General features: G+C 43.0%; 1 protein-coding gene across 2 annotated transcripts in view; it reads right to left on the reverse strand.

The window, feature by feature from the left end:
• Positions 1–3536: 3536 nt before the first annotated feature.
• Positions 3537–15751, reverse strand: part of Tshz2 (teashirt zinc finger homeobox 2) — a 435121-nt gene continuing 422906 nt past the window's right edge. For both annotated transcript variants that reach the window (XM_046433126.2, XM_058575540.1), the window contains exon 3: positions 3537–11389. In XM_046433126.2, coding sequence (XP_046289082.1) covers positions 11388–11389 — 2 coding nt within the window. In that variant the 3' untranslated portion in view covers positions 3537–11387. The remainder of the gene's footprint in view (positions 11390–15751) is intronic.

Raw genomic sequence — 15751 nt, forward strand, 5'->3', positions numbered from 1 at the left:
TACTTGTTATATCATCAATTATAGCAGTCATCATTAGTCATAAATTAATACAAATAATTTCCTGCCATTGGTGACTTTCTGTTATGCTTACAGTATACATATGTATTTATTTTGTTTTCCTGTGTTTTTTTGACTCCTGTTTTTTTTTTTTTTTTTCAAGGAAGAAATAAAGGCTGATAGTGACTTACTGCCTAATATCAGCTATCTACTTATATTTCCCTTAGGTATTTTTTGATTTTGTTTCTAGATTCAATTAATTAATTCATCTGAAATACAATGTATCACATAATGCTGATACTTAACTCATTTTATTTTCTAGTAAGTTTACCAATTGCCTAAGTACTATTTCACTGGATACTAATACACCATTTCTCCATTAAAAATTTGCTTTTGTGATATGCTCAAGTGTTATTTCAATCCCTAGGATAAGCCAGGGCCTTATTCCACCGAGTTGTCCGAGCACCCTTGTGCCAGCTCAGCCTTTTAAAATGACGAGAACTTTAGAATATATGTTTATACTAATAGGAACTTTACCTCATTGTAAATTTTTTCGCTACTTTATCTATCTGAAATCTTGAGTCTTTAATTTTGAAAAGGCAATAATACATACATTTAGTGAAAAACTGAATACAATTAAAGTGTTTTTAAGTGCCCCGTTTGTTTATCATAGATGCAAATTTGCAATACAGAAGACACAGATTGGATATCTTTGGGACTTGCTGGAGTCCCAAAGTCTGTCTGTCATGCCTGATCTTTCCTCCTTGGGAATCTTGGCTTTGAGGGACCCCTTGAATCTGCTGGCTTTAGAGTAAACTCTCACCCTGCGACCCTTAGCTGGGCCTGCTGCTGGGCGCAGGGCTCATCCTCACATCTTCCTCTCCTTGCTCCTCCTTGAGACCGTGTCCTGTGACCCAGGTGGAGCTCACGGAGGCCTTTGTACCCAGAAAGTCAAGACAGCTCAGTAATAGGTTGCCAGATACAGTGGATCACGGTCCTGAGCCTGTGACCTCCTCGAGAGATGTTTTACTGCTGTGGGGATGGGAAGGAGGAGGTGGATCTGAGTAGATGGAGGAAAGGGTGCCGGGGAGGCAGAGAGCACTTCAGAGCACTTTGGAGACAGTGACTGGGGAGTTCCCAGGCCTCGGGGAGCAGTATTCCTTGGCTGATCAGGGATTTGCCTGCGCCCATGGAATGCCGATGTTTGCTTCTCACAGGAAAGTGCAGGAAGACCCACGCGGGTTCCTCTTCTTGCACAGTGGCCTGCGAGGGAGACTGATGATAATAAATGGCCAGAATGATACAACAAAGCCTGTGCTCAGGGCTCAGGGGGATGTTCATGGGGTGCTCTAGACGAGGATTCAGGGCATGCCTTTCGGAGGAGGTGACCTCAAATTCACAGACAAAAGATATGAAGAAGCCCTGCTGGAGGGCTGATGCTCCCACCAGAGGAACAAGCCTGGTACTATTTAGGAACAGTCTGAGGGCAGCATGGTTAGGATGGGGGCATAAGGGGACATTAAGTCAGAAAGTAAGCAGGGGACAGACCAGGCAGGCCTTAACCCAGCCTGGGGAGGAGTTTGGATTTCACTCCCAGTGAGGTGGGGCGCTGTGGGAGCCTGGTCTGGGTTCCTTGCATCAACCATTTCTCCGCATGCTGTTCAGCACCCTGCCGTCAATCACCTGTCACTCTGTGCCTTGCATGTTCTCTGGATTCTGAAGCCTAATTCTCCCAAGCTTTGGCAGATGGGACATTTGGGAATTAATGCACCCCATCCCACCGTGTAGCAGCCTTCGGCTCATCTCTGAACAGAGGAGGGGTATAAATACCCCAGCTCTCTCACCCCTCAGGCAGGATAACTGAGGCAGGTTCTGTACAGTCTCCCAGATTCCTGGTTGAGATTGGCACCAATGCTCATGGTAGTAATTGTTTTGAAAGCCCCTTTAAGGACATTCTTAGCTTTCTTGTTGATGAGTTTTCTGTTACTATAATCTAGATGACTCCTTGGTGACCTACCTGTTCTTACCTTGCATTTTCATTTACAGACCTGGTTCCACAGGAGAGCAATTTAAGGTGAATGGAAAGCTGGATGTTGGAGGATCTTGATTCAGGATTGGCAAACTGGTCTGCAGGCAAAATCTAGCCCACGTCTTGTTTTTGTGAATAAAGTTTTATTGTCACACACCCACACTCATGTCGTTGTTATTGTCCGTGACTGCTTTTGCATTACAACACTGGAGTGAGTTACTGGGTCAGAGAATGGATGGTCCACAAAATGAATATGCTCATGAGCTGACCCTTCACAGAAAAAGTATGATAACTCTGGGGCTGGACAACTGAAACAACATGATCGGATTTACTTTTTTGGCAGATCATCTGGCTACGGTGTAGAGAACTGATAGGGGTTGGAGGGCTTGAGGGTTACCGGCGGGGGACCAGTGAGGCCACACAGAAGCCGAGAAGAGATAAGCACTGGACAGATCCAGTGTGTTTTGGTGGATTGGCGTGGGAGGAGGGTGGCTGGCTGTGCACCCTTGTCACTGCTCCTTGGAGATGTTACCTCCAGCCATGATCGCCCAGGCTTTACCTTTAGCTTCATTCCCTATGGGAACATTGTGACTTCTCAGGTTGGCGGGTGCCACCTCATGCTTCCATGGTCCTTCTATTCAGTGTCCCAATGTGTTCTTTTCTTTCCGAGTCTTGCGTTATGTCACACAGAGTGTGGTTCTCCATCCTGTTCTCAGAAACACATCTCCACGTTCATTTGTTAGTGTGCACACAGTAGGTGCTCAGTAAATACACATTAACTGCAGACCAGGGGCTCTGACTCGGTCCCAGCTGCCTGTCTGCACCTCTGCCCCTGCCACCTCCCCTGTCCTCACCTGCCTTGCTTTCTCTAGCCTGGACTGTCATATGTTATGGTCAGACATGGAGCCACGGCAGCCAAGCAGAGCTAACAGGTGACACTGCGGCCGTCATAATTTAACAAGCCCGGGTCTGATGCAGCCACGCGACATGGGAGCTGCGAGCTGGCTGTGAGCAGACCACAAATCATTTCTGGTGGGGCATCAGTGTCTGCTTGGGCAGCTCGTGTGTGAGGCATGGTCCAATTCTCCCAGGCCATTAAAGGAAATGGAGGGGAGCACACAGGGAAACTGAGAAGGAAGCAGGGCCATCGCTCTGAGGTGGGGAAGGCCGGGCCATCTCCATCACGCCTGGCCTCTGTCTTGCAGCCTTGAATTTGTGAGACAGCCGCTCCTGCCTCTGTTGAGATGACATCATAAATTACTCAGGCACCAGCTGGCCAGATGTGAGCGTGTGCAAAGGCAGCTGGGAAGACGGGCAAGGGGGCTGGCATCTGTAAGAAGGGAAAATCCGGTGGAGGCCAGGAGATGCTGGAGGTGGTCCATTCATCAGAGGCCATGGGACCCCCCCACCCCTGGGCTCCCTGGGGTGCTGCTTCACCTCCCCTTCTCTTCTCCTTCTCCCTCACCTCTCTCTTCTATTGCCATCTTTAAAAAACACACATAGGCAGAAATCAATCCATCAAATGTCATTACAGATTTATTAAGCCTGATGTAGAAAGACATTTAACAGTAACATCTCCAGAAAGCTTAAAAAGAGCACTTCTATTCAGTCTTGTGCTTTGAAAATCTAAATATATTTTTATCATATAAATAATTCTTTTCATGTTTTAAGTGCATCTGTTTTGTTTTTTTGTTTTTTCCTTCTCTCCTTTAATTTTCCTTTTCTTCGAAGGGCCAAAGCGGAAGTCGCTATTGATGGGAAGGAAGCCGTTCGCCAAGCTAATGGTGTGGAGGGGCGTCTCAGCGGTGTCAGATCCGCTGGGTTTCAGAAAGGTGTTCAACATCTGCAGCATCCAACGAGGGACAGCCTCCAGCAAAGTCATAATTGAACACACCCAGCTCCTCAGTGTCGGCAGTTGGGTTTCCTGGTGCAAATTATAATAAGGTTTCAGATGGGAACAGTCTATTTCCAATAACTGCTGAATGGAAAATAAAACAAAAACAAAAACAAAACCAAAACAAAAACACAACAACACTTTTTTTTTTCACCACAAAGGAAAGAGTTATCATGTTTAAAAATATAATATAGAAACCTTTCTGATGGAAATGAGGGGGTCCATACAACCTTGGAGAGTGTATTGTTATTTTTTCACAATAGCTAAAAGAAGTAGCATCTATTATTTAGGGCTTTAATTACAGTTCTCAAAGTAGAATGATTTTCCTTAAAAAAAAAAACTCTTTAGGTGTAAAAAATAATGGCTTTTGTGATATAATTTAAGGGTTTTCTCCATCTCCACCATCAGAATTTATTCCTAGTGATAAAACTGTATGAGAATCCCTCTCCTGCTACAGACGATTCTGGGGCTGCAGTATCTCGCACAAGCTCACACCGTTAAGTGCTCTCAGACTCGTTTTTTATTCAGCAAGGGGGGGGGGTCCCAGTGTTGCTTTTGATCTGATTGAGGTTATATGGGATATTAAGACCAAATTGTATCTAATTAGGAGGGATGACAAGCTGGAGGCACTCTGGGATGAAAGAAGGATCCCCTTTTCTAAAACTCCCTGCGTTCTTTGAGGTTGGAAAGACACCACTTCCAGCAGGGTTGTTGTCTTTGGGCAGTGACAAGATGGCAAAAGGCCTTTGGAAATTTGCAAACAGTGACTGCGTTGAGAACTAATGACAGGATGATGGGGAGTGCAAGAAACTGTGGCCAGCCAGGGGAAGAATGTTCCAGATCCCGGAGAAGTGGGCATAGACACCCATCTGTGATGAATCTGTTTGGCCACAGGGTGGTATAATCTTCCTAGCAGAAAAGTTTTTTTTTTTTTTTTTCTTTCTCATTGCAAGGACAATTTATAATCATCAAAAACAAGTGAAACATGGTTTTGATTAAAACAGCCTATTGGCTCAATAATCTCTGTAATTTTAAAAACATCCTTAATGCAGAAGAAGAACACATCGATGTCAGGAATGGCCTGGGGCCCCATTACAACAGCAACCGAATAAATAAGGAGAAGAATCTCGAGGTCATAAAAACAAAATTAAGCTAATGTTTCAAATTTTGACAATTATGAATTCTTCCTCTAAGAAGACATTAAAAAAATTTTCAGGCACTATTAGATAAAATACAAAGAGGAAAATTCTACATGGATGAGTTTGCAGTTTTCCCACGGGGTAAAGCATGCCTTGAAAGGAAAACTCTGAATTAGGACGTTGGTTCCTCCCTAGATCCAGCAATTGGACAGGACTCATGCAGACGGACATACATGGTTCTTATCATTTCTTTGTAAACGCAGATCTAATTCTTTCATAAGCTATCGAAAGAGAATGATCAGGAAAAAAAAATCACAAGCATATTTTTTCGATACAAAAGAATCCCATTGTGGACCAGTTTGGTAAGAAACAGAAACAAGCAGATAGAACAAAATCTGTGTTCATACATGGCGATATCGTTAGTATATACAAATATGTACAGTATAAAAATGCACGCAGGCTTACTTTCCCAGCCATCCAAGCTGCATGGTACACAGGGAAAACAGCCCGATTTTCCTTCCTAGTATACAGGCGTGTATTATATACAGCATGCAGGTGGTAGAAAATTAGTGCGCTTGCACGGACATGTTCATTGTACAAGTATGGTCGCAGCCATTTTCCTTTGAAAACGACTGGTCTGCTTTCCTAATACAAAAATGTGTTTGCCTTTCTTCTCTGGCAAGTAAACACTTTCCTTCAGAGCAAGGATGAATGTGATTCTTGAAGCTCACTCTGACCCATTTTCTCCACTACCCTTTTGAAAAGAAACAACTCAAAATCTAGACTTCATGCAAGGGGGCAAATATATAATGTAATGGGTTTGATGCCAGATTTCCTAAAATGTTACAAAAGCCGTGCAGAGCAGGAACTGGCTGCCCAGATAAAGATTGTTTCTGATTGGCTGTGTTCCTGATTTAAAAGGGGCTTGGAAGTTTATGACTCCCTGACAGTGCTTGGCTGTTTGGAATCAAAGTTAGAAGGGATTAGAAGGATAGCGTCAGAGACCAAAAAGTATATTGTAACCCAGGATGTTATGACCTTTCAAAACTCTGATCCAAATACAATTTTTTTTTTGGTCATTGTTTTTGACTTGTGTTGCATGCTTTTAATATCTGACGTGTTGTGAAGCCAAAATATTGTATTGCAGGACTGGAATGTTTCTGTAGTATTTATCTCAATGCAGAACAGGCGTAGGTTTTACTTTTTCTTTGCAGACTGGTGGGATTTTGTGTACTTAAAAAATGCATACACATTTATAATTTCTGAATGTTATATGAGTCATTTAGAAAGTGAAAATATAACCAGGCACAGTCTTCACTTGCGACATAATCGCATGATTGTTCTTTCTGTAAATATTAGCCATTGCCTGGGGACTGATGTCCAAGTGTAGGGTTCAGGTTCAAGATAATTCAGCGAGCACACTTAAATTTATTTTCTGAAAGGGTTGAAGGGAGTGCTTAGATTTTTTTTTTTTTAAGCAATGCATTTCTTCAAAATTTCCAACTTCTCCTGGGGGGTTCTCACGAAAGAGTTATTACTCGTACTTTCAAAAGCTGTTTTAAGCAAATAAACATGATACAACGGGCTGTTAGCATTTGATCTGTCTTTTCTAAACAGACTGTATGGTAAAAGGCCTTAATGATAATTGTATGGCTATTGGTAAGATCATTTGTGTGCCAAACGCTGTCAAGCCAGGGTGTCACTCCTTGGAATAGCCATTTTACTTGGAATATATTTTTCCAAAGGAAATGGACAGAGTCCTGTTGCAGAAATAGCGTTCCACCTGGTACTAGCATTTTAAAACAGGCCTATTCTAATCCATAAAACATTTCTAGTTTTCCCTGAAGCTTTGGGCTGCCTTGCGCATGAATAATTTTTGGAGAAACACCCACGCCCGTTAGCCCATTGTTCGTAACTATTGGAAGAAGATTAACTAGAGCCTGGAAATTGTATATCTGCGTCTGCCTCTGAATCTGTCACAGGAAACCAAAGGAGATAAGTGGCTTTTACTTTGGATGAAGAGGTAAAATTCCGCTGTTGAAATTCTAAAGATGATTCACAAGTTTCAAAATGTTTAATGCTTTCCTACAATGGAAACACATCTCTATGTCTGGGGGGATGGAAATTTGTATCTCTTTCTCCAGCTCAATCTTTGTCTAAAAGTATTTCATAGATATTTTGAGAAAAATGCCACATAGAAGAAGGGAGAAAATGAAATTAGCATTTTAACATCTCACAGAGGGAACAAAATAAACCGAAAGTTCAGCTTTGATTTTTTTTTTTTTTGGTGCTTAATGCACGTTCAAAATAGATACTACTTTTATTGCTCGGTAGAACTACATATGTGTATGCGTGTGTAGGTTTAAACCTTTAATACATTTCCTTATTATTGTTATTATTTTAGCATTTGTCTATACACTACCATTTCTTGTTGCAGAGATGAGAAAATAATGTGGAAAAGGGCACATTTAATGTCTTTTTAAAGGCAAAAACACTTGACAAACTTAAAAAAATGAAATCCTGATGAAAAAGAAAAGAAGGTTTGAACATAGTCAAATAATTCAGGAAGTTATAGAAAAGCCACAGGATGCAGGTGCCTCGTGGGGCCTGTGATCTTTGGATTCACTGCAGAAAGTGTTAGAAAATCACAGACTCTCACTGCTGCACTCTCCATGAAGCATGGAAAACAACAGCGGCCTTCATATACATGTATGCGCGTGTGTGTCTGTCACACGTGCACACACACACACTCCTCACACACATCTCACGGCTTCAACACAGTTACCCCTAAACATGTCATTGCACTTGTCTGTTTTCTGCATTTCAGCTAAGTTCAGAGGCTTTTGCCTAAGATGTTAGTTATGCAAGCGTCAAACAACTGAGCCGGCATGTTTTGGGGTGAGTTTTAAGAGATCTATTTACAGCCTGAAGGAAATTTTGTGGGGACTGTCTGGGGTCTCCAATTTATTCCATGATTATATTCTGTTTTAGGCTTTGACATATTTTAAAGCTATTTCCTCCCTGAATGCTTTTCAGAGGGAAAACTCCTTATGCTGAAATACTCTTATTCTGATCCTATGTGGACTCTGCCCCCAGGTAGACATCTGGTGTCGGCTGCCTGGATGGGTTGCTTTCAGCGACGGGAGGGTGGGGTCGTTGGGTGCAGTGTCTACCATGGCAACTCCTAGCACCTAGAACAGAGCTGGGCACAAAATGGGTACCTGATCAGATCTGTGGGGTGAATTTGCTGAATAAATTGTGTTCCCTGTTGTGTTTTGTGCTGCTGGTGCTTTTTAACACACTATAGATTTGTTGGATTTGCTGAGCTACAAAAGGAGCCAAATACTTAAGATGCAAACATTTGTGATTTTTTAATGGCCATTTCAGTTTTCAGTTGGTTGATGGCCTTAGCTGGAAGGAGGGATAGGGAAGGAAAGGCAATCTCTCACTGTCCCTGATACCAAGGGGAGGTGCTGGGACAGAGCTTTAAGAAATGATATTCACATGTCATTCTCTCTGCCACTTCTGAAGCTCCAGCTTTTTTGAACTAGGATTATTCAGAGAAAGGAAGGAAATGGTACAAAAGCATGTAAAACTATTCTCTTGAATTAATGTTATTTAGTTCTTCTCTCCAGGAAGAAATTTCTAGAAGCCTCACAGGGCTTGCCAAATGAAGACAGACATGGCCTCTAGAATTATACTAAGAGCGGAATGTATCTCAGTGCCAGCCCAGATCTTGTTTTCTAAGGAGAACATTAACACCTGTCCCTTAGCTGTGACATTCCCGGTTGCCAAGTGAGGATTCATGAGTCTTACCAAATTTATCAATATTTTTGTCTCTTGCCTCCCACCCCATTCCACCAGAGAAATTGCCATATAGATTCTATGAGGAAGCAGATGATTTATTATTTTTTTTCCTTAGAAAACGATTTCCAAAGGGTTTAGAATTGCAATTGTTTCTCCCTAACTGGAGCAGGAGCTCCGAATTTGCTTCTGGATGGTTGCAGTAGGATCTGAATTATGTAACTTTATCTAACAACCCTGGGTTGAAGCAGGCGATTTTTAACAGCTTCAGGAACACCAATGCTAATGCATTGATTTTCCTTTAATAGAATCTCGTTGTTGAAGGACAGTGCTCGGCAGAGTCCACCCTTCAATCTTAACCCATCTGAAGACTGTTCCTTTCCAGTTGAGTTCCATTCATTTCTGGTTGAATAGGTTAAGCAAAGACAGACCTCGCTGTTCTCAATTCACTTTATGATCCTCCCATCATAAAAAATAATATCAGCACCTTGCTTTTCATGTCAGAACTACATTTGAGCCGCTATTCCCTATGCCCATGAGTAAATCCCATAAAAGCCGCCCCGTTGTACTGTTGCTATTTTTCCTTGTGGGTGATTGATTGATGGATGAGTGCTGACACTTCAATGAAGCTATTTCGACTGCCATCTCAATCCGATGATGTGAGGGGTATATTTTCTGTCCATGCCTCATTACTTCAGAATGACATTCCTGGAACTTCATTTACTTTTTCCCTCCTTCCCTGAAGCGCCATATTTTTCCCATCTAGGTTATGCATGCCATAAAAAAAGCAATTTGCTATTATATGTGGCATAAGGGCAACACTTTCCCTAGGAGGTAAATAAGAAGTTTTTTCCCCCCCTTTTTTTTAATCCCATGTTGAATTTAGGGATCATGGCAAAATTTCCAAAACAATTCCAATAGGCAGCTTCTATGAGAAATGGTGAAGAGGCTATATCTGGCTTCATTTTGTCAGTGTTGAGTTGCTGCTGTTGTTGATAAACTTGGTAATTAAAACAACAACACATAATATTTCATTTGTTTCAGAATCATCTAGTTTCTTGTGTTATGCCTAGAGTAGCTTAATATTTCACCTATAGCTGAGTAGCAGTTTACAACATGATCCATATTTATTTGTCCTTTGAGAATAAGAAAATTCATTGTTTAAATGCATTGATGGATACATCTATTATAGGTTGCTTTCCATTGTATAGAATAAACAGATCTACCCCTTCCAAACTGCACGCTAGGTATGCAAGACTTTTAATATTAAAACATGCTCCTAGCTTTCCAAGTTGACTTAGGACCTGATTTTAATCTGTGTAATACAGTATTCCCGTTAATAATAACGTATAATTAAGACATCCGTTAAAAATCCATAACGTTAATTTAATGGAGAAAATCTAATACAGTTCTATTGGAATTTTTACGTTAAATTAACTTTAACGGGCTTTTAATGGATGTCTTAATTAGATCTCATTATTAACGGGAATATTCCACAAATTAAAATTGGGCCCTTAAAGTTTTAATGAAAAAAGTTGCAGGAACACATTTAAAATGGACACCCTATTTCACGCTTTCTGTTGGTCCTAAAGCTCAGCTGTGTTCCAGAGCCCATAAACAACCAGTCCTGCAAGAAGGGATTACCAGAAAAGGCCGCTGCTGAACTTTCCACCCTGCCATGATCTCATCTTCTTGCTTTTCTCAGATTCTACATCTCGCCCCTTCTCCCAATCTGCAGGTCTCAAGTGACAGGGCTGCGGGCTCAGAACTAGGTTTTAAAGCAGTCCAGATAATGACCATGATAAAGATGCCTACCGCTGCATGGGAAAAAGTCCTTGGCAGCAGCACGGCTAAGGCTAACTATTTGCACAACTTTCACAGAAGACGAACATCGTTCGGAGGCTTTCTTGGCTCCAGCTCTGGCCTTAACTTAATAATTCTTCTCCTTTGCAGTGATTAATGGCTCCCTAGCGCAGGGGCAGGCCTGGGCAATCCAGGTGCAACCGTAATTGTTACACTGAACAGAAACATTTCCTTTAGACAAACGTTCCCAGAGGGGTTATAAATAGGAAACGGACATCACCACCCAAAGCAGCCTTCCAAGTGTCCGCATCTCGGGCGGCCCCCTCGGACGTTGGACGGCGAGGACTACCCCTCCCTTTCCTGTTACAAACTGACAGAATAAGCGCATCAGTGTTCCCAGTCATTATTTTTCTTCAGTGGCACTTTGTTTCCTTGTGACCGTGAAAAGGGGACCGTGGAGACGAGACAGCCCGATGCAGTTTATCAATGAAAATCTAATATCGTCCATCAGCGGAGAAGTGGAAATCAATACTTCATTACCAAATTGTTAGTGAGGATGGAGAGAGAAGCGGGGTGATTTTTTTTTTTTTTTTTTTGGCGGTCTTCTTGGTGCAGGGTGTCAGGAGGTCAGTGAGTTCAGTGCCCGCAGCGGGCAGGGTGGTGGGCTGAAGAAGGGCTCAGTGTGGGGGTCCAGGCTGGAAAGCGGAGACTAAGGCATTTGTCCTGTAATGGGGATCAGAACAACAAAAAGATGCATTATTTTCTGAGGTACAGCCCAGGCACTTATTTCCCCAGGGTAGTGGAGTTGCCCAGTGGTTCTGCTGCATTTGGATTATGTTCAGAGTGGAGTCCTAGTTAACCTGGGCCAGGGTCTCATAGAACCAGAAGATGGGACATAAAAAGAGGAGCCCACTCAGGAAAAAAAGTGTTCAAATATTAAAAAAAAATGAAAACACTTATGTACTAAAGGGATAGTTGCAAATCCGTGTTCATAGCATCATTGTTCATACTAGCCAAAAGGTGGAAGCAGCCAAGTGTGCGTCTGTGAGCGAATAGATAAACAGTGTGGTGCATCAATGCTGTGGAATATTCCTCTGCCTTCAAAAGAAGGGAAATTCTGACACATTTTACAACACGGGTGAATCTTGAGGATATTATGTCAAGTAAAGAAAAGTCAGTCACAAAAAGATAAGCACTATATGATATCCCTTACCTGATGTATTTAGAGTAGACAAATCATAAAACAGGAAATAGGTGGTTACCAAGGGATAAGGGTGGAGAGGAGAGAGGAAAAGAGAGTTTTTGTTTAGTGGGCACAGAGTTTTAATTTTGCAAGGTGAAAGATTTTTGGGGATGGATAATTTTGGTTGCACAACAGTGGCAATATACTAAAATGGTGAAGATGAACTGGTGGAAACTTGGGAGGCTGAGGCAGGAGGATTGCAAGTTTGAGGCCAGCCTGAGCAATTTAGCAAGACCCTGTCCTAAAAAATAAAAAGAGCTGGGGTATACTTCAGTGGTAAAACAACCTGGGTTCAATCCCCAGTACCCCACCTCCCCCCAAAAGTTAAGATGATAAATTTTGTGTTATTTTACTAAAATTAAAAATAAATAATATAATGTGTGGCTTTTTTCATTATAAAACATCTTAAAAAACTTAACCTCTTATTTCTCTATCCAGGGAAAGCTCTTGTGGATGTATGTTCTGCTACATTTCTTTCTGGTCTTGTCTTTCCCCATGTGTTTCTTCTAGGTGTATGTGGTAGTAGGTTCTGGTCGTACGATGCCCCTGTGTATATTTTCTCCGTGGAAAGTATCTTGGTGAACAGTGGCATAAATTCTATCACATACATGATCATAGTTTGCTAAAATGTTCTTGTCATGTTGGACACTGAATTTGCTTCCAATGCTATTTAATAATCCATAACACTGTGATGAACATCTTTGTGTTTAAAGCTTTTAAAAAGTATGTTGGTATATTCTTATAGGCCTAAATTCCATGTGTTAGAGTCTGTAAACAAGTCTGGATGGCGCCTGGCATTTTGCCAGAGGGAGTGGTTTGTGAAGTAACACCAGTGAGCCATTAAGTGTGGAGATTCCTTATTGGTTGACTGCTGTATCAAGTTTATGTTAATTAAGATAAGCTGTGTGGAATGTATATATACCCCTCCTGTCCTACAATAAACGGCTCCCACTCCTGCTGTATCAATGTACACAAGTTGCTCGTCACCCCCCCCCCCCCCCCCCAGCCGGACTGCGGCATCCATGCCTGGAATTCTTGAGTCAAAAGTTGTGGACTTCTTCATGGTGGGGGCATGCTATTTAAAAACTAATGGGGTGATTTATTTTCCCAGAAATTCTGCTGTTGGATTACCATGGGGGAAGTGGAAAGTGTGATTTTTCATCAGTCCAGTCTGAGTGTAGTTCCTTATTTAAATGCTATTATTTAGTAGTGGTAATGTTCATTTTAGTGAGAACCATCTTGGATCTAAATATGAGGAGTCTTTTTGGACCAAAAAAAAAAAAAAAAGCTTACAAGTTTTTAGTAGAAAAATAAAGACAAATTAATAAAAGTCATACAAGATTTGACATGTGTAGAGAAATTGCTCACAAGAGGATCACAGTGGGCATTTTAAATGATTCTTCAGCAAGGAATAGCACAACACCAGTTCTATCAACCTATTTTTAGATACCTACCCAATCCCAGGTACCTTTAAGCATAACTAACTCTTGAAACAAATTCATTTTTAAAAAATGAGATAAAAAGTCTCAGAGAGGGAAGTGACTTGTCCAGGATCACACAGCTAGGAAAAAACAGGATGGCTTTAAATTCAGGCCTTCCCACAGTGGCGGGTCCTGTGCACTTCAGTCTCTTACGTCACAGATGAGCACCTTGCTTGCTATCAGTGGAGGGAGCCATTTGATGTTGATGTGCATTCCAGGGACAAAGGTCCCTTGCAGCGTCTGGTCTGGTTGGGACCCTGGCAGGCCTAGAAACCCCAAGGAGGGTGGTCATGTGATTGGAAGGCAAGAGGTGGGTCGAAGAGAGAGAGTGGCCAGACGCTACCCCAGAGTTCCGCTGTGAGGCAGGCTGAAGTCCCTGCCCAAGGACGTTACATGAGGTGTGTTTATGGTCCTTGTTTTCTGCTTCCTGTCTGGGATATTAAAGAGGCAGAAGCTTTATTGGGCCTGTTTACTGATCACCTCCTTGACGCTGCTCCAGATTTGAGCAACACCCAGATTTTTATGGCTAGGCTTCTCTTAGGGCAGAGTTTGCTCTGAGAAGGAGCAAGAGGAGAAAAACGACACTACGGCCCCCTTCTTGGAGTCATATAACACACAGCAGCACATTTAGACTCTGAGAAGTCCTGCACGGGTACAGACCTTGGCTGAGCCTCACGCTCGCCAGGTTGACTGATACCTCTTTTCTTCTCTATGCGACACTCACAGGTGAACTTGAGGACCAGGTTCTTGTTCTGGTGCTGCAAGCTTGTTTCTGCTTCACTACTGACTTTTGGGACTCTCTGCTCAGCTTCTTTGGCCTTTTGGATCCTAAGAGGATCCGGTTGCAGCGATGACACATCCTGAGTGTCCACTCGTGGGTTCCAGGCTAAGCCAGGCCTTTGCCCCATCAGCGTCACCATGCCAATGCAGGTGGTCACAGTGGCGACACTTGTCAGCTTGGAAACAGAGAAGCCATCGGGCCTGTTGTCCTTCTGGTCTGTTTAACCATTGCTTCGGGTATTTCCCATGAAGGTTTAGTAATGTCTTAAAGGGTGGGACCTCAGCATTATTAGTAATTGAGAAGCATTTCCCCAGGGGTATCTGAATGCAGCTACTTTTGAGTTTCAGATACCGAGGTCACTGTTTCTGCCTGGCTGGGAGGCTATTTCTATGTGAGAAGCCCCTCCTATGCCCCCAGGACTGATGGCAGTGGGGGACGTTTGGCAAGCTCGGTGCCCTGTACCACAAGAAGGATGGCAAAGAGGAGGCCTGAATCTGAGGCCACTTTGGGGCAATATACTGGTGTTTTGTTTTTCATTTTCCCCCCCTATGATTGCTTACCTTAAAAGACAAGAAACAAACCTTGTTTTTCTCTAGGTCTTAAGATGAGACCTTAGCAGAAAATTAAAACTAGAACACAAAGAAAGGGAGAATAAGAGAACTAGTGTTCTTCTTTCTCTCTGTTTGGAATGAATGGTTAAAAAAAAAGAAGAAGAAAAATAGCATCGCGGCCTCTCGAGTGGTAGTTAGACCAGGCTTTGTTGCTGAATGTGGTCTTCCCCTTAATATGTTAAAAATAAGACAGAAATAAATAACAATGTTAGTCCTATATCGAAAGTCACTGGCTGTGTTCGCCTGTGGGGGAGAGCCAGGCGGAGAGATGCAATTATTTTCATAGTAATTTCAGCGGCCCAGCAGATGGGCGGAACCACATATACTTTAGTGGGTTGTGCTGGCCTTTGTCGACCTCTGAAGAGTCCTGGGTTGGCTCTTCCTCTTCCCTTGCCCTGGCTCGGTCCTCCCTGTCCTGTGCACTTTTCCCTCCCACGGCTGCTGCAGCTGCACTTCTGTCCTTGGGTGCCTTCTGGGATGGCCACAGTGAGGGGCACCTCTGGTACTCAATGATCAGGGGCTGGGAAGGTGGGGCATTTTGCAACGTGGAGACACCTTGTACCGGTGGTGTGGCCCTTCCTTGTGCACTTTGTTGGACTCTTGCTGTAGGGCAGTGTGGTGAGCCGTGTTTGTAGACCGCTGCCGTCATTAGAAGATGGCGCCGGTCTCCGTTGTGGATCTTGGTAAACAACTCCTTATTTGGGAGAGTTGGCACGCTGTCCCTCAATACCCTATGAGAAAACCCCGCGTGGCAGCTTTGGATTGGACTTGAGTAAGCTTTATTAGCCTATGCTTGGGCGCTCGGCGGGGGGTCGCTAGAAGATGATACATGAAACAAGGCCTGAATAAACTGCTGAAAGAAGAATCCTGTGTCGTGTTTTCCCTTGCCGGCGAGGGGTCGCGACAGGGCAGGTGTCCCCTACTTGAACCAGAGCCTTTATGCTCTAGGAGACCCCTGAGCATCGTAGG

Source organism: Marmota monax, unplaced genomic scaffold (genome assembly GCF_021218885.2).
Source record: "Marmota monax isolate L192 unplaced genomic scaffold, Marmota_monax_Labrador192_F-V1.1 WCK01_AAM20220418_F8-fsc00014, whole genome shotgun sequence".
NCBI lineage: Eukaryota > Metazoa > Chordata > Mammalia > Rodentia > Sciuridae > Marmota > Marmota monax.